This window comes from Nyctereutes procyonoides, unplaced genomic scaffold (assembly GCF_905146905.1).
Source record: "Nyctereutes procyonoides isolate TBG_1078 unplaced genomic scaffold, NYPRO_anot_genome, whole genome shotgun sequence".
In the NCBI taxonomy this organism is placed as follows: Eukaryota; Metazoa; Chordata; class Mammalia; order Carnivora; family Canidae; genus Nyctereutes; species Nyctereutes procyonoides.
This window is the reverse complement of record NW_026575049.1, coordinates 56919631-56936870: the sequence shown is the minus strand read 5'-3', so window position 1 is coordinate 56936870 and position 17240 is coordinate 56919631. Positions and strand designations below refer to the sequence as shown.

The 17240-nt window shown below is 34.7% G+C and overlaps 1 protein-coding gene across 4 annotated transcripts in view; it reads left to right on the top strand.

The window, feature by feature from the left end:
* RTN4 (reticulon 4) overlaps positions 1–17240 on the top strand; it is a 71620-nt gene that overhangs the window by 24341 nt on the left and 30039 nt on the right. Inside the window, exon 1 of one of the 4 annotated variants that reach the window (XM_055328206.1) lies at positions 12517–12742. The exons of the other annotated variants lie outside the window; for them this stretch is intronic. Coding sequence (XP_055184181.1) covers positions 12709–12742 — 34 coding nt within the window. The 5' untranslated portion in view covers positions 12517–12708. Of the gene's footprint in view, positions 1–12516; positions 12743–17240 lie in introns of those variants that run through there. 4 annotated transcript variants of the gene reach the window in all.

Genomic DNA, 17240 nt, shown 5'->3' with positions numbered 1-17240 from the left:
TTTAAGATTTTAAAGAAGTTTCAGATCATGGGGTGCCTGAGTGACTCGGTTGAGTGTCCGACCCTTGATTTCTGCTCACATCATGATCTCAGGGTGGTGAGATCAAGTCTTGCTCAGTGTGAGTCTTGCCTGCTTGAGATTCTCTCTCTCTCCCTCTGCCCCTCTCCTGCCATTCATTCTCTTGCTCTCTCTCCAAAAAAAAAAAAGTTTAAGATCATGGAGAAAGAGTGATAGCAAGAATGAGATAGAGGAGGGCAGCCCCGGTGGCCCATTGGTTTGGTGCTGACTTCAGCCCAGGGCGTGATCCTGGAGACCCGGGATCGAGTCCCATGTTGGGCTCCCTGCAAGGAGCCTGCTTCTCCCTCTGCCTGTGTCTCTGCCTCTCATGAATAAATAAATAAAATATATTAAAAAAATAAAGGTGCTAGTATAGAAAGTCAGGAGGAAATGGGATGGGATCCAGAATTCAGGTGGAGGAATTGACATATAAAAAAGGAACAGTTTTGGAAGAGGTTGATTGTAGTGAGTGGAAGGGAAAGTATGGTGTTGATACTGCTAGTTTTGTGGCTGGAAGTTGGGGGAAGTGTATGGTGGTTGATGTTTATTCTTTAAAGCAACATGTTAGGTCATTTGCTGAGAATGAACTGGAACATACTTTAGTAGATGAGATCTGACTAGGGAAACAAAGGCATTATATTAAGAGTCCAGTCAAGGTTGAAGGGTAGTCTGGTATGATAGGGTGATTTTTGTTTAATTGTTCCTAACATCCTGGGTATAGGTTGGTTCAGGGAAGGCAAATGCTTATATTGATTCAAGCTTGTGTTTTGCTAGAGGGGCCCAGTGAAAGGACAGTGAATCAAAGGAATGAGGATAACAGTAGTTTGACATGATAGACTGTGGAATCTAAGTTGAAGAATGTAAAGAAGAGAGCAGGGGGACTTGATAGGTGAGTAGGAGGTCACAGAACTTGTGGTCCAGATTAAATCTAAGAACTACAAGAAAAAGAATAAAAATATGAACACTAGAATGGTTGCAGGTTGTGGTCAGAGTAGAATTGTACATGTGTATTTGTTTGTTGGATGTTGAATTGAGAATTCCAGATGGATGATAATGGCCAAAATTTGGCCATGGCACAAGAGCTGAAGTTGAGTGGGCTGAAGGTTGCTAGAGCTAAGGTGATATAAACCATGAGTCTAAGAAGTTGGATTGCTCTCATGAAGTCATCTAGGATGATAGCAGGATGTGGGTTGGAGAGGATTAGAAACTAGGGACAAAAGACTTTGGTAAAAGGGCAAGTGGGGCAGCTGGCAGTGTGGTAGATGGAGGCAATTGGGAAAGATAGAGAATGCCATAGATGAATAACTAGGACTTTTGCCCAAGCCCTCTGAGATAGTAGTCTAGAAGTAGTGTTGGTGAAGTAAGAAGGGTGCTGGCCTCCCTTCCTCTCCCTCAGGTATGCTGCTATAAGAAAATAGCCTCTATTAGAGTTACACAGGGAAATCAATAGCCTCAGGAAGAGCCAGGTTTTAGTGAGAGGAGGTAGTGGCAGGAATGTTCAGTAAAGAAGTTGAAGATTAGAGGAGATACTTCACAATGGGGAATGGATTTTTTTTTTTTAAGACTTATTTGTTTGGAGAGAGAGAGAATGCAGGGGGAGGGGCAGAAGGAGAGGGAAAGAGAGAATCTCAAGCAGACTCTGCACTGAGTGTGGAGCCCGTTGTGGGGCTTCATCTCATGATTCTGAGATAATGACCTGAGCCAAAACCAAGAGTCAGACCCTCAACCAGCTGAGCCACCCAGGCGCCCCTGGAATTTTTTTTTTTTTAAGATTTCATTTATTTATTCATGAGAGACATGCAGAGAGAGAGAGAGAGAGAGAGAGAGAGGCAGAGACACAGGCAGAGGGAGAAGCAGGCTTCATGTAGGGAGCCCGATGTGGGACTTGATCCCAGATCAAGTCTAGGATCACGCCTTGGGCCAGAGGCAGGCGCTAAACCACTGAGCCACCCAGGAATCCCCTGGAATGGTTTTTTTTAAACAGCACAGTAAAAATGGTTTAGGAGACAGTGGTAGAAAGGAGAGTCTGAGAATCCCAGAGCAGCATGGTAATGATATAGTATGGGTAAAGATCACAGATAAGCAGTCATGTGAGCAATGGTTTATAACAGCCTGTGAAGTCCCACTTTCTCTATCCCAACATTTCCTCCCAAAACTTATTGCTATCAATCCTCTAGTAGATTGGAACCCTCCAGAGTCAGCAGTTCCTTGGATTGATTTTACTAAACCTAGGGATCTTGGTCTGTACTGATTGTAGCCTAATAGTTTAGAATTAAGTAAGGGAAGAGGGCGGTGTCTTTGAAGACTAAGTAGGGATGGTTGAAGAAGTATAAGGAGAGGTTGAGCATTCTCTTTAGAAAACTGTTACTCATGCTGCTTTTACTCAGCTTTTTTTTTTTTTTGTCATAGCAGCTGGCTAGTGAATAGAAAACTCCTTGAATACACCCAATGTATGTATGCTACAGAAGTCCTGCAAGGAAACCCACTGTGGTGTAATAAAAACACTGCAGGGGATGTGAGTTCTAGTCTCTGCTGTCCAACTGACAACCACTGTATCTGTCTAGAAATTAATTTCCTTCTCTGTAAGAGCAAAGAGATTGAATTAGATTCTTGTGACTTGCTGGTTTCTTTGACTTTAATTTTAATAGGCATCTGTTTTAAGAAGTGGATAGTTGCTTTAGGGTGCTTTATAATACCAAGCATTGTACTAGTTTTTTGGAAGCAGTGTGAAGGAAGATGAGGATTAAGACAATGTCTTGCCCTTGTGCAACTTTCAGTCAGCTGGTGGAGGCAGACCGGTAAGGGCATAGCTAAACATTGTAACACGTTATAAGGGTACAAGTGCTTCCCCATCTTCCTAAAAGCATGGTTAAGTGTACTGAAATCGAATGTACCAAAGAGTAGCAAGAAACTACTAAGAAGGTTATTAGGTTGTATTCTCAGATGGCTAAAATTTTATACCATCCCTAATTGTGATATACTTAGGTGTTTTAAAAAGAATATATTACTGAATATGCATTTAAACATTAAGGCATTGATAAGTTATCTGAGGAAATTAATATTTTATTTAATATTATGGAATTCTCCTTGTTTTCTTAAAATGACATTTGTTGGCAGAATTCAATTTTAATTTTGAGAAGAAAGGCTGATTTTGTAAGGAGGATGATCAAAATGTTATGATGTAGACTTTGATGCCTTACTGATATTTTTGGATACAATTTGTCATGAAAAAAAATGCTAGTCTCCCTCTTCTCCCTTAATTAAGGAGTTTTATCAAACTATTTTTAATAATAAAATATAAGTATTGATTTCTCTCAGGCTGTAATTAAGAACATTTATTTTGCTTTTTTCTTTAGCTGTACTTCATTGTTTAGAGGCAGGTTTTGATGATCTGGGCTCAGCACTTTATATATGTTTTTCTTAAAATTTGTGGCTAAAGATTTATGGTTTCCATTTTTTTTTAAATTTTTATTTATTTATGATAGCCACACAGAGAGAGAGGCAGAGACATAGGCAGAGGGAGAAGCAGGCTCCATGCACCGGGAGACCAACGTGGGATTCGATCCCGGGTCTCCAGGACCATGCACTGGGCCAAAGGCAGGCGCTAAACCTCTGAGCCACCCAGGGATCCCTGGTTTCTATTTTTATTTAAAATATATTGTGATTATTGTCAGCACTTTAATTTTTCACTTTTCACTCATTTTAAAAATAAAACAACAGGTAGAAGATAAAATATTCTAATAATTGTATACATTTATACTACTGTGTATAGACCAAGATATGAAACTTCTGAAGAGAATAGTTAACTGATAGGCAGCACTACCACATGACAATTGAAATGCTTTCCTCAGATGATGGCATGGAAGTTCGGCTTAGGAATGTCAGGTTAGGGATAGAAGTGTGGAATGATGGGAAGTAGATCACCAGCGCATAGTAGGGGTGCAGAGAGGCCAGCTCTACCTTGGTATATTAGAGATGGCTTTGCAGAACGAAAGATCTATGGAAGTTAGAGGTAGCAAGCGTGAGTGGACACATGAGCCTGTTCATTTATATAAATATGGTAAAAAGTTTTTGAGATTCTGTTTTGATATCTTTGGGGCAGGTGTATGTATGTGGATGTTACGGTCAGTAGGTAGAACCTACTCACTTGCATCTTTTATTTTTTTATTTTTTATTTATTTTTATTTTTTTTTTACTCGCATCTAAGGACTTAGTGGATTTGCACACTGGCCATGGGTGACAAGATGAAAAGAAACATCTAGGGTTTTTTTTTCAGAACTAAACTGAAAAACCAGTCTGTGCTAAAGGAGGGTTTATGATATGTTAGATGCTAAGTTTTCTGTGACTGGAATTAAGCAGAATTGAAATAAATGGTGGTATCATTAAGGAGAATTTTTTTTAAAGGATAGTTGCTTTTTAAAGAATTAACTTACTTGGAAGTAACTTCAGACTTAATTGCAAAAAGAAAAATAGTGCAAAGAATGTCTTACTATCTTTATCTAAGTTTATTAACATTTTCCTCATTTGCTTTATCAGTTATGATCTCCTTTTAAAGATAATAACTAAATATGGATACCTACATACATACTTATTTTTCCTGAACCAGTTGACAGTAAGTTATATGCATCTTGTTTTATCCTAAATTCTTCAAAAAGGGTCTTTTCTTATGTAACCTCAGTATCACTATGACTTCCTAAATTTATATTGACAAAGTACTTTTTTCTAATCTACCATCTGTTTCTACAGTGACACTTAACCTAATGTGCCCTGTATAGTATCCCTCTACTACAAGATTCAGTTCGGGCCAAAATTTATTTTAGGTGTCATGTTTTTGGCTCTTTTTATCTCTTAAATTTCCACTATTTATCTCTTAGGACATAGGCCCTTCCCCCTCTCTCTTTTTAATAGAATATCCTAATTTGTGTTCGTTTCCAGTTTCTCAGTGATTAGATTGAGGTAATCGATTCATGGCCAAAATGAAGATGTTGTGGTACCTCTTACCCTTCTTATGGTATCATATCTGAAGTTACCCATTATTCCGAAGTCCTTCTTTGATGAGGTTAATTTTCACCATCTGGTTAAGGTGGTCCCTCATTTTCTTACTATATAATTTCTTTCTTTTCTTCTTCCCTTACAGCTAGCTAATAAGCAGTCTAATGGATGACATTTCAAGACTATGCAAATATCTTGCTCCCCATCAAAATTCCCTCCTAGATTTAGTGTTTATTGATGAATCTTGCTCAATTCAATCTTCATATTAAGGCTGCAAAATGATAAATGTGAAGGGAGTGTTGGAATTGAAAAGTTATCAGTCATCCATGTCATTCTGCTGTTAACAGGAGCCCTCCTTTCCCATGATTTAATTTGTTAGTTAATTACCAATATGGATTGATGAATTTCTTTTCCCCCTAATGGTTTATAATTCATTGCTGTACTTAATTATGTTGGTTGTAAATTGTCCCAGATTTCGAAGGGCTCTGTTCAAGGTGGCTCAAATATATTCAGCTATCCTTTTTTTGGGGGGAGGGATGGAGAGAGAAGCACTTCTTATTTTCTAGCATAACAAAATGTAGGCTCATCTTATGTCTACTCTTTCCCAGCCCTGGAATCAGTCTTTTCTCAAAGGATCCCTGAGTCTTTTTTAGTTAGGAATGGTATTAGAGATCAAGAGTGGGACTCCAGTTGTGCTCCTTGCCTCCATGAGCTCTCCCCTTTTAGCCTTTCAGTGGACAGACTAGGAAATGCTTGTATACATACATACAAATAAACATAAGCACATACACATTCTTGTATTTGAAATCATGAGTTCACATAGATACTTCCAATTCCAATCCATTCTCAGAGATTCTTTCTTTTCATATTTGTATGCTCCAGCTATAGTGAGAACCCTGGCTGCTAACACTGCTAATACATTTACTCGTTCTGTTAATCCTTTAATATTTCTAAAGTAGTTTTCCATATGTGGGGATATTAGAATGAAGGTAACATTTTTGCTTTCATGTGGACACTGAATAATAACTCTTGTGAACAACTGCTATGTATGTTGGTAGGCTGTTGGTAAAGAAAGGTGCTAATGTCTCATCCAAACCACTGAGATCTTGACTTATTGATAGTGATTGCTTAATATATGTTTGTTGGTTGCTTGGTTTGCTAATAATGCACAGAATATTTTCTGTTCATAAATGAGTATAGGTTGTGTTTTGCTGACTTTTTTTGGAACTACTGGTGAATGAAGTGGAAACCACCAACAACTTGTTTACTCACTGTACTTAAACTAAGTGATATCTAAGAATAAAAGTGTTGACATTTTAATAAAGGACTCACTTTAAAAGGGCCCATTTATCTAGGTAAAAAATTAAAAATTATTCTTTGCCAATTTATATATGCTTGTTAAATGTGTTCATGAAATAAGAGCTTTCTTTAAATAGTGCTGACTTAAAACATTTTTGTTACATTAAGAATTTACCATATAGCCTTTGACATTTCTCAGTAAAGCATTATAAATATTAAGGTTTGGTATTTTGGTTAAAATACATTTTTAGTGAGCATATTTAGGACACTGATAGTTCTTAGTTGGACTATGATTATGATGCTGAGTAGTTAATCTGATAAAAGTGAGAAATTTAAGTACCTTGAAAAATTAAAATGCTTAATTTAACAAATTGAATAGAAATGATCTTTAACTGGAAACTCTTAGTTTAAATTTAAATTTATAATATAGTTAAATTAGAGACAAAGAATAAAAGAATCGATTTTATTTACTTAAACATAACTTGAACAAATGTCAAAATAATAGGTATTTATTTAGTGCTTACTATGGGCTCAATACAGATTGAAAATAATTATGAAATATGTCCATAAAATATAAGGTTGAAAGAACTTCTTTTGGGGCATCTTATAGACCTGACTTGTAACACTGGCTTTATCATGATTAGCTGTATGACCTTGGGCAGGTGTTTTAATCTATTTGAGCTTCAGTACTTTCACTAGGCAGAATTTGTCTGAAGGACCTGCTATCAGTAAAGCCAGACCAACAGTGCATGAAACAATCTGCAATAGTACATGTTCATTGTACAAATTTGAGAAGTAGAGAAAATTATTGAGATGAAAAATTTTGTAATCATATTGCCCAGACATAATAATTGTTGGAATATACTCTTCTGGCCTGTTTTCTATGCATATGGATACTTTATAATGAAGTGAAAAGAAAACAAGTGTTTTGCCACATTTGGATCATAGTCTATACATTGTTTATAGCTTTAAAAATATTAGCAGTATCTTATATAATGCTGTCGTTTCCATGTCATCATTCTGCATGATTTTTTAAATGTCTAGTGTTCCTTGGTATTGTGTATAACTAGCTTGCTATTGTTGGATTCCTAAATGGTTTCTGACTTCTTAATTTATAAATAATGCTGTTATTAACCTCCTTACATTTAAATATGTTTTATATATCTAAATTATTCTTTTCCATAAATTACTAGAAATAAACCCTAGGTAAATGAGTGAACATTTTTAAGAATCTTGACAAAAATTGGCTATCAGAAAAGTTGTGCTAATTTTTCCCCCTCTAAAAGAGTAAGAAAACACCCATTTCTCTATCACCAACAATTGATATTATTTTTTGCTTAGGTAATACTTGCACATTATACAAAATTCAAAGAGCACAATTACAGTAAGTCTTCTGTCTCAACTAGTCACCTAGTTAATATATGTTATTCTCCCTCAGACTCCTGTTCTGACTTATTTCTTTGGTATTTTCCCAGACATTTTGTATTTGGCACTTAAAAACAAACAAAAAAGTTTGGTAGGTTGAAGTGGTATCTTGCAGTTTTGATCTTTGATTATTAGTGAAAGTTAACATACATGTTCCATGTATCTTGACTATTTTTATTTCTTTTGTGAATTGCCTGTTCATACCCTTTGCCCATTTTTAAATTTAGATGTTCATCTGTTTCTGTGAGAGTTCTTTATACAAGGATGCAACCTCCTCTTATGTTACAGTTTTCAGAACAATTTTAATTTACATTTTAGTGGACATTTTCAGTTTTCACATAGGAAGATATGTATATATGTAGTATTTTATTTTTATACTTTATTCTTAGCTATTTAAAATTGATTTTTATTTCTGGTCAGAAATCCCTTTATCCCACATGCTTTCTTGGTGGTGGAGTTGTTTTCCTATTGCCATCATCTCTAGTTCCCTAGTATCAGGCAGAAAAAGCCAAAAAATTGAACACAGTTTTTGTGGAATTGCATGCCCAGAATTAGACAATCTACTGTATGGGTGTTGGTGCCATCTAGTGTTGTATATAGAAAATAGGTCTGTGGCATGCTCTATAATTGACTATATGGAATAAATTCAGAAGACTAGAGAAACTTAGTGAATTGTAGATATTTGCTTTACATTAACAAATAACTTTAAAAATGACTTTATAAAAAGATTTTGACACATTGTACTGAGTCAAATGCTTGAATCATGTTATTGTAAACATTATATAATGACCTTAGAGATTCTCCCAAACTTGTGTATTTTGGTAAAGACTTACAGGTTTTAAAAGATCTGTTCAGAGCCTAGGGACTATTTAGTTTTTTGATTCTGAATTTAAAAATGCTTTGGATCTTTTGGAATTTGTATATTTATTTTAGATTACAATACATGAAGCCAGCACTTATTTAGTTATTATTGAGTAGTATCACTTTCAATTTCTTTATGGATTTTAGTATTTGTTTTTAGTGACTTAATATGAAATTGTTTATAGATTTTAAAATACTCATTATTTTTCTGCCATTTGAACTTGCATTTTCATTCATTTTCTAGACAAGTCTTTCTCCATGTTTTCAGATTCAATTTAATAGTTAATGTTGAAGTGCTATAATTTAGTCCATAGAGGGCATTATATTACAGCATATAGTATTGAACAGCTTTGTTAAGACTTCAGTAATGAGACATATGTTTAATTTTATATATTTGTATAGCCCAGAATAATTAAATTTTGAAATAAGTTTGAAACTCTTGTGTAACTATAATTGTTTCTTTATTAAAAAAAAAAAAAAGAATAGTGTTTTCTGTTTCCAGAAAGTAGAAATTTTTAACTATCAAGAGTTGCATACTAGCAATCCCCAAATTAGAGAGTAACACTTTAAATCCATATGGCCACTTATTCATTTATTTGCCTTGATTTCTAAACATTATAAGGAAAACAAAAACTTGAATTTTTCTGGGGTTCAGAAGTTAAGGAAGAAAAGAAATGGGAAAGGAGGAATATCAGATATCTTGGGGAGGCTGGCTGGAGTGGACTTACGTATTGCTGCTTGTTCCAAAATACAGTATTCAGTCTGAAATCCTGTCACTTACACACACACACACACACACACACACACACGCACGCACGCACTCACACTCTTCCTTTCTCTGTAACCTCATAAATTTTTTTATTCTTCAGTGGGAATTGACTTAATCGTATACTTTTCCTACTAAGGTTAAATGAGCTGGGAAGTGAGTTTTGATTTGAGATATGAGGAAAAGAGAAATCTAGAGTATTTTGGAGCATGGTACCCTTTGGAAAGGAGTTAGGGTTATGCTTAGGGAGGTTTTCTTTTTCTTTCTTTCTTTTTTTTGGTCATTTTGTCATGATTTGCACACTGGGGATGTGGATATTGAGGAGTGGGACATTGCCAAACATGAACTTTGGAAAATTTATTTCAAAAGTTCTGTTTAAGGTAATTTTGTGTGTTTAAAAAGGGGATTGTCTTCCCACCCCTCCACCTCCTTTATACAGTAGAACTTAAAATTAAACTGTACTTTTATTTACTTGCATTGTAAATAAAGGAATCTTCTGTGGTCCCCTCCTTAGGAAGCCTTTACTTTTAATGGAAAATAGGTTCCTGTCCCAAATAATCAAAGTGCTGTTTTACAAGTTGAAATATTTCCATTTGAAAATTTTCCTTGAAAGCATTTAAAAAAAAAATAAATATTCGAAGGAAAACAAAATAAATGAAGGTAAGTTTTTAACAGATGTATATGTCCTTTATTTGTTATGTTGGGATTTAATGTGGAGTACGACCTATAAACTATCCATATATAAATTTTCCTGAGCCTGGAGTATAATGGAACTGTGTAGTGCTACTGTGTACCAAAGCATAATCATTTGTGTGTGCACATGCATGCACATGCACGTTTGCATGTGTTTAGAAAGATATTGGGTTATTCCATAGAATTGAATGGCTTAATACGTGGGCTTTCTTAAATGTGTTTTATGTACCTTATCTCCTACTAGTTTGATTGTTACTCATAGCATCATAATAGCGTTAAATAGCTAGGACCTATATAGGGCTTACTTTTCTGTCAGGGGCTGTCTTAAGGCCTTTTGCTTAGCTAATTCATTTGATTCTCATTAAAAGCATGGCTCATATGGCTTTGTTTATAACAGATTTGTATCAAGTTTAAAAATAAGTACTTTTTTTTCTGCTCAGCTAGTCAAACTTAAAATAACCCTTTTAAAACTTTTTAAGAATTTATGAGTTAGTTTTTCCTGCAAACTTAATAGTTGCAAAAACCCTAAAAATTAAAGAATTAGGTATTAGGATGTAAAATAGGGCTCCTATTTTTACTTTTTAATCTGCCAGGGGAGCTTTTAAGTGTATTTAATGTTTAGATGAATGGTTATTATTATTATACATTCTTGCTCTCTGAGACTAGTTTTAAATGTTATGAATCAAAATCAAGTACCAGCAGATGTGAATAGTATAAATTGTAAATACCTTTGTCTCTAGAAGTCTTTTTTCCCCCCTGTCCTTTTTTTTTATAGTAATCTCTGACTTGAAAGCAGTGTTCGGGCGCTGTTTTGGAGTGCTTTATTCTAATGCTAAAGTATTTACATGTCTTTAGTTTTGAGGGATTTTTTGTTACAGATAGTATCTTGGAAATATTTTATACTTAACTGGATAGTTTGAGGTTTTAAACTGTTGTTTGGAGAAGCCAGATTTTTCATCCATGGTGTGACTTGGCAACAGGGTTCTCAAATACCACATTATACGTGGGTCCAGTGAATAAAATTTTAAATTAGATATTAACTTTTGAGTTTAGTAGAATAGTAGACTTTCTTTAAAAATTGCTTCACTTGGGACCCCTAGGTGCTCAGCGGTTTAGCGCCTGCCTTCAGCCCAGGGCATGATCCCAGGGTCCTGGTATTGAGTCCTACATCGGGCTCGCCAGAGGGAGCCTGCTTCTCCCTCTGCCTATGTCTCTGCCTCTCTCTCTGTGTCTCTCATGAATAAATAAATGAAATCTTTTAAAAATAATAAATAAAAATAAAAATTGCTTTACTTTATTTATGTATGGAGTTAAAAGGCAGATAGGGAAAGAACTGAGTCATTGACCAGGCCACTTCTGATTCTAAGGAGTTTGCGGTTTTTTTTGCAAGTTCCAGAAAATATTGTACCAATTTCAATGTAGCTATATCATCTTAAGAAGTATGTACTTTTGTACATGGGCCATTTATAATACATCATATTACACACTTCAGAATATTTTAATTGATTCGTCATTACATATTGCCTTGGTTAAATGCTAGCTAGCATCAGTTGAACCTGTTATGGTACATTAGTAAAGACCCAATATTCTGCACTGGAATGAATGCCAGTTTTAGGAAGTTGAACAAAAATTTTGGAAGTTCTGTACATAGATATGTTTTTGTATTTATCAGTAAAGTTTTGCTTTGGTCTTAAATCATTTTCCCAAGGCAAATGATATAATTAGCTCATGAATATTTCTCTTTCAGCTAAGAGTCTATTAATAGTTCCTGCAGTAATGTTTAATAGGTATTTTTTGAAAGATTCAGTTGTAGCAGGTGGTGATTAGGAATAAATGTATATTTTAATTTTAAGTCTCTGGATTTCCATAATTGTAACAGAAGAAGAAATAGCATTACTTTAGAAAGATGAGATTGCTGAGATTGAATAAAGCCTTTTTTTCTTTTGAAGTAGCATATATTCAGTAAATATTAATATAATAATTTGACTTTGTGATTCTCACACACCTCATAAGGCTGCAAAATATTGAATGCTTTAAGCCTTAATAAACTCAGGAGAAAGTAAGAGATTCAGCATTTCCCAGGCTTGAAATTTAAGCTATTATCCTTCTTTGGATCAGTCCATTTTTATCTTATTAGGTAACTGTTGATTTTAGAGTTTTCAATGAAACTGAAAATCAGCAGCATAATTCACTCATCTATGAAAAGAAAAAAAAAATTACATATAGCTGTAAGTGCATTTCAAATATATTCAGTGGTTAACTCTGCCAAAAGAACAGCCCTCTTTCCTTTCTTTGGTTGCCTACCCCATCCCCCTGCAAAAGTGGCTCTCTTTGGTATGAGCAACAAGCAAAGGACTAGAACAATAAACACATAGGAGGAAGGCGGTAGTGCCTGAGTATTAGTAGCCTAGTTACAGATTGCACTGCGTCAGACTCTTCCACACCCAGAAGACGTCAGGTGACTTCAGTCCTGCTGCAGTTGTGCAGCAGGGACTGCAGACTTCGGTTGAGGAAACGGATATTTCATGTCTCACAGGGTAGATTTGTGCAGTTACAGCTTTTCTGTTGGTATGCATAATTGATAATTGCATCTGGAGGGCAGATCGTGACAAGAGATGGACTGTCAGAAGAAAAATTGGAAGGATAAGGGTATATCTGCTTTTTAATCTTCTATTCAGTTTTTTTATGTGACCAATAATCTATTTCTATGAATAAGCTTTGCAATTTTAGATATATCTTGGACTGAAAATGAAGCCTGAGAAAGCTTTGAAAGTAAAGATTAAAACAGCTATTTCATATTTTTTATATTTGGTTGTGTACGAGAAAATGTCACGCTCTCTGTTTCACTGGCATTGGGTTTAGGCTTCGCAGTCCTATCCTTGATTAGGTACTGTTCTTTAATCTTGTACGTTGTAAACGGTATGGTTTTAACTTATTTTATCTGTTGGTCACTTTGGCGCAATAAATCCGCATAGCTATCTTTGTATTACATAATGGCATATTTTCTGTGATTAAGTTTTTTTTTTTTTTTTAAAGCTGATTTGGTGTAGTTGAAATTCTATCCAAGATTTGTAAGTAGCAGAATACTGCGTTTGCAGTTAAGCTTATTTCTTCTTGGAAATCTGATTGAAACTTTAAAGTCATTACCAGTCACCTTTTAAGTAGTTTATATTTTTGTATATCTTGAAATCATTAATGTATACATGGTCGTTTTAAATGCATGTCTATATTTAAGTCTCTAACCTTTGTCCTTGTAATAACCAATCAGTGATCTTGATCCCCTTTCCTCCCCCTTGATAGCCCAGCAGATCCTTTCAAGTCTCAGTGGGTCATTGTGTAAGAATTTAAGCCCATAAGTGCTAAAATGTTTACTGTAATGAATATTTTATGTAGATGGTTAAATGTGCTGTTTTTTTTTTTTTAAGAGAAGTTGGTAGGCTGTATATTTGGACCACTTGTAATAAATTGTCTTAAAAATTATTAGAGCTATTTTAAGTAGTCCAAGTAGATATTACAAGTTTTTTTTCTGGGCACATTCAAGTTTTATAGTTTTTAAAAAATGTTATTTCCTTCTATAGTAGAGTTGTTAGCAGAATTTGTGATAATGTTTCTAAAAGCAAGCTAATTTTGTGAAGCTAATTATAATAATTGTAAAAATTGGTTCAATAAAGAAATGTGGGTAAAAGGTGAGTTTGAGATTGAATTCCCATTGAGACAAATATTTTTATAGTTATAAAGAATAGAAAATAATACAGCTTTGGGTTTTTACCCTTATGGTTTCTTTATATGTGAATTTGATGAAAAGAAGGATTTTTATTTTTTCATCCTTCTGACCATGAGTATTACAAAATGAAAGGTGAATTGATACACTAGTTTTTGATAATTAAAATTGATAGTAGTGATAATACAAATAAAACAAGCTTTAAAAAATAGGTAAAAAAGTTACATCAGGGTCTTCTCTGCAGATACTAAGGTTCTGTATTAATAATTTAAATCTTAGACTATTTAATAACATTTTAAATTATTTATTTGCTGAACTAATGTAGGGATATTTTGAGACAGAAGAAATTAAGATCCAGTATAGCCCATATTATGCCAGAGATTTATTTTGATTATTTTTAGGCACTAAGTATAAAATCACATTTACTCTTGGATATCTCTGGGGAGTTTCACATTGTATGTTAAATGGAGTGGCCTAATATTTTAGTGCTTTTCTTTGGTTTTTTTGCTTGGTACCTATTTTTCTGATTCATTGGTGAAGTTATATTTTAGTATTTGTCAGCAGCTAATTTTAATGTTGTAAATTACAGATTATGACTTAAATGGAAATCACTGAGGAGGCAAAGCTGCCATGGAATGAATTTTTCCTCATTTTATGAGGAAATGAGGTTTTTTTTTTGTTGGTTTTTTTTTTTTTTTTTTTTTTTCGTTTTATGAGAAGTGTGTGACGGTAGAGGAAAGAATCAAATCTAGGCTCTGGGTTTATAAAAAAAAATACTTAGGCCCCTATTTTTTTTCCTACTTTTCCTCCCTGCCTTAAGTGCCATGGTTGAAACACAATCCATCATCTAATGATGGTGGAGTATAATAGTGTAACATAAGTGAGAACTATTCTGATTTCAGTGTTTTAAAAAGTTTGAGGTGTTTTTTTTTTGTTTTTTGTTTTTTGTTTTTTGTTTTTTTTTTTTTTTTGCTGATTAGTGTTTAAGACATTTTATCTTTCAGGCTAAGACCAGTAATAATTTATATTCTTTTAGATGTTTTTTATCCTTGATTTTCCATTCTTAGCGTAGTGAGAACAAATGAAATCCACATATTACTGGAGTATTGGGGTTATATAGAAAGCATTTGAAGAGCTTAGAATAGGAAGGTTTGGAGGTTTGATATAACCTCTAAACAAGATATAAGTGAGACAGTGAGTAGAGCTTTCTGTATGGAACAGAGTATAAGGTAGCAGTTAAAAGATCAGATTGATATGGTTAGAGAATATAGAAGATTAGAAGATTTGTAAGATCTAGGTCAGGTTTTCTCTAACTTCCCTGAAGAGGAGAATCACCTAGCGCTTCTTAAATATGCAGAGTCCCGTGAGCGGACTCAGACCTACCAAATCGGAATTTATAGCAGAAGGGCCTGGCAATCTGTATATTAAAAATCTTGGTGTCATTCATGTTATTATCAGGCAAATTTAGGAAATAGTGATGTAGGTTTTCAAGATTCCAGTCTGGTGACTTAATATTGGCCAGAGTAAGAAACTTACCTTTTTTGGTCTTCATTCAGTTTCCTCATTTGTGGGATTTCTAGGCTTCCAATTTTAAGCTTCTCTTAGTTTTATGAGAAGATTCCCTGGACCAGATTGCAGAGGACATTGACTTTTGGATTTTACCAGGAAGGAAATAAAGAGCTTTTGGAAGTTTTAAAGTCAGGAATGATAAAATGATAGGTTTGAGAGCCTGGTTTGGGGTGCTTTATAAGATAAATTTGAGAAGAACTTAGAGGCAGAAGTTAGTATTTGTGCCCATACTTAAAGCAAATAATGCCTAAAGTTGGCCTGAAATAAGAATGAAAGGGAAGTGACAGATTTGAGAAACTCAAGTAAGTAGTACTTGACATTTGGCATAAATCTGTGGGACTAGAGTGAGGAGGGCCTCAAAGGACAACATGAAATTTCAGTCGGAGTGGAACACTGGCAGTGCTAGTGCTTTTTTTGTATCAGTAGAAAGACAGAAATGATGCCAAGTTCGGTTTTAGAAGCTTCAAATTTGAAGTGACTATATAGAACTTCTGTGAAGCTCAGAGAAATAAAGAATTGGGAATTGAATGGTTAAATAGTACAGAGGAGCTGTTTAAGATTGAGAAATGGTTGTGGACCCCGTGGAATTTTAGGAACCTGTGCAACACCGTCTATTATTACAGTGCTTTCTGAATTTGGCAGTTAACGTGCTGTACATGACCTTTGAGAGGAGTTTCTGTAGGATGGCGACAGAAATGTTTCTGGCATTAAAATTCAGTTTGATTATATCTTAAGACAAACTGCCTTTGGCCCATTTCTGGAGCATACTTTTTTGCAAAGATTCTTGTAGGCCCCCTGGTCTTTACTTTTGATAAGCCACCAGCAATTTCTTTGGAGGCTTAAGGTTACTGAATATGGATACAGTTATACATGCATACTGACATTCAGGTAGAGAGGAGTAGGGGTCTTGCTGCATGAAATGCCTCACTTACTTCTTGGGAAAGCCCAAAAATGCCTCGAGAAAGAACTTTGGCATTATTCAATTTTGAGCCCTGTTTGGAGGAAGGCCTTTACTTTCAGTTCTAGACTTAGTTGAAACATGATGTTTAGGCATTCAGTGGATATTTCTTCTAGATCTTGGTTTAGCTGCACAACACTATATATACATACATACATACATAAATATACATTTATGTAGGAACAAATATACATTTGTTGTAGGAAGTTGAGACTTCTTGAAGACTCAAACTATTGCTTTACATGGAGTGGTTTTGTTTGGGTGTATTAATTTTAGTGGTGTGTGTGTGTATATGTTGGGGGGGTCATACGGTACCTTTTGTTCTATAATCTTTCACTAAATGGGGAAATAGCCTTTTATCTTTTAAATATTCTACATTGTTTTAATGATTAGTATTCTTTTTTTTTTTTAATTTTTTTTAAATTTTTATTTATTTATGATAGTCACACAGTGAGAGAGAGAGAGGCAGAGACACAGGCAGAGGGAGAAGCAGACTCCATGCACCGGGAGCCTGACGTGGGATTCGATTCCGGGTCTCCAGGATCGCGCCCTGGGCCAAAGGCAAGCGCCAAACCGCTGCGCCACCCAGGGATCCCAATGATTAGTATTCTAAGTGTGTACAGTTAATCCCATCTAAATATTTGTTATTCCTAATGTTTTTGCAAGTATAAACGATGCTAAAATGACTATAGTGAATATAAATCTTTGTTTTTACCCATAATTATTTCCAAATTGTTGGGTTTTATAGTATTTAGGTTTCTGGCTCATGGTATAAAATTGCCTTCCAGAAAGATGGTATAAATTATTATTTTTAAAGGTGGTACACAATATCATACAAATGTATGGAAGTGTCTTCTGGAACTTTGGCCAAGATTAAGTATTATGTATGCATTTTTGAT